We start from the raw sequence: 1,687 nt of genomic DNA on the forward strand, positions 1-1,687 counted from the left end.
ATGGAGCCCATGGCAGGACACTGGACCTTGGCTCTCCTGGCAGGCAGCATATTCATGAGCAACTGCCTGGCGGTGCCCACCCAGTGCCACTTCAACGCCCAAGGTGAGATACCCAGTTTGTGGCTCTAAACCCTGTTACATAGCAAGGCATTTTATTCAAACTTTGACAAAAGTAGTACACTAGTGTGTACTATTAAACTATTACAGTATTAAATAGTACACTAGTTTTTACCAAATAAGATATACTGATTGCCCTCATACATTTTGCAGCTGTTAATCCAGCTGAGACAGTTATTGCATGATTCGAGAGGTTTTTCCTCTATTTAGGGTGTGTGTGTGTGTGTGTGTGTTTAATGTACAGTGCAGTATAATTGCCATTTTTTAATAATCAGTTTGAAAAAGACTGGCCCCCAGGTTAGGCTTTATTATGTACATCTTTGGTTTTTCCCGGTAGAGCCATCATTCCCCAGTTGGCTTGATGAGTAAAGTGTATGTTGTGTTGTGCTCTCTTAGCGCTGTGTGAGTACGGGGGGAAGCACTACTCCCTCGGTGAAGCCTGGACAGAGAGCGGGTGCCTCCACTGTACCTGCCTGTACCCCATGGGCGTTGGCTGCTGCGAAATGTGAGTACCCGTCTATTCATTTATTTATTTATTTATTTATTTATTTATTTAATTTAGCCTTTATTTTACCTGGAAGTCACACTACGTTCTCAGTGATATCGTACAAGTAACAAATTCAGGCAGAAAAACACAAACACATAAATATATATACCATAGTAGTGAAACAGGAAATTGAAAGGGGCATAAAAACTAAAGGACTAAAAACAAGAATACAGTATACACTTTTTTGTAGGCTTTGAAAGAGGTATTAAAATTGAGTTTCTTATTATCCCTCTTCATTCTGAGGTAATTTACAACTTTAACTAGCCCTGTATCTGCTATGGTTAGCTTGAAGGATTGGAATTTCTGTAAAATAGTTCAAATTTAGGTAAAAAGTGAACTTACTAAAAACTCGTTTTTTAATGATTTTGCTTAAAACGAAAGATTTGAATGGGGCTAAAATTGTTGAGTGCTAAATGGTCTTGGTTTCTCTTCTTTAGAACAGGTTTCATGACGCCACTTTTTAGTGCCAAGGGGAGGATACCAGTGAGCAAGGAATGATTTACATTTGCCTGTCAACAGATATAAACTGTGAACACTTGCATAAGGCCAAGTGAGCAGATGAAGGGCTTTAGTTGGAGTACTACTTTCCTGAACAAGTTTCCAAACTTGATAAGGCAATTTTTGCAATGATGTTTCTGGGGTCCCCAGATTTGGCAGTTAAAATAACTTATGTACCGACCTCACCAAACTACAGTAGTAGCCAGTGTGCGCCGTTGCTCTTGGAAAGACCAAATAAGCGGTGCCATTATCGGCAAGAGGCACACTACTCTGTGTTCGGCACTGATGTTCGAGAACAATGACCCCTTCTGCTTTTCCATCACACTCTTCCTCTTCCCCTCGCTCTCTCTCTGCAGGCTCCAGCGGCCGGTGGACTTCCCAGCGTGGTGCGAGGTTCGAGTGGAGACGGAGACCTGCAAGGTGACTGTCGTCCAGAGAGCGGACCCCCGGCTGCCCTGTTTCCCGGGACAGGAGGGTAACCTGGACCCAAGCCACGGATCACTCAACACCAGGCTGGGAGGGTAA

The 1,687-nt window shown here is 43.0% G+C and overlaps 1 protein-coding gene across 1 annotated transcript; it reads left to right on the top strand.

The window, feature by feature from the left end:
* msmp1 (microseminoprotein, prostate associated 1) lies at positions 1 to 1,687 on the top strand. Its single transcript, XM_061250717.1, has 3 exons — positions 1 to 103; positions 514 to 622; positions 1,519 to 1,687. The coding sequence occupies exons 1-3, from the start codon at positions 1 to 3 to the stop codon at positions 1,685 to 1,687; spliced, it is 381 nt and encodes a 126-aa protein (XP_061106701.1).

This window comes from Conger conger, chromosome 8, assembly GCF_963514075.1.
Source record: "Conger conger chromosome 8, fConCon1.1, whole genome shotgun sequence".
Classification (NCBI taxonomy): Eukaryota; Metazoa; Chordata; class Actinopteri; order Anguilliformes; family Congridae; genus Conger; species Conger conger.

Coding starts and splice junctions, on each gene's coding strand:
- msmp1 (XM_061250717.1), top strand. CDS start 1: ATGGAGCCCATGGCAGGACACTGGACCTTGGCTCTCCTGGCAGGCAGC. Junction 104..513: donor GTGCCACTTCAACGCCCAAG/GTGAGATACCCA, acceptor GTGCTCTCTTAG/CGCTGTGTGAGTACGGGGGG. Junction 623..1,518: donor GGCGTTGGCTGCTGCGAAAT/GTGAGTACCCGT, acceptor CTCTCTCTGCAG/GCTCCAGCGGCCGGTGGACT.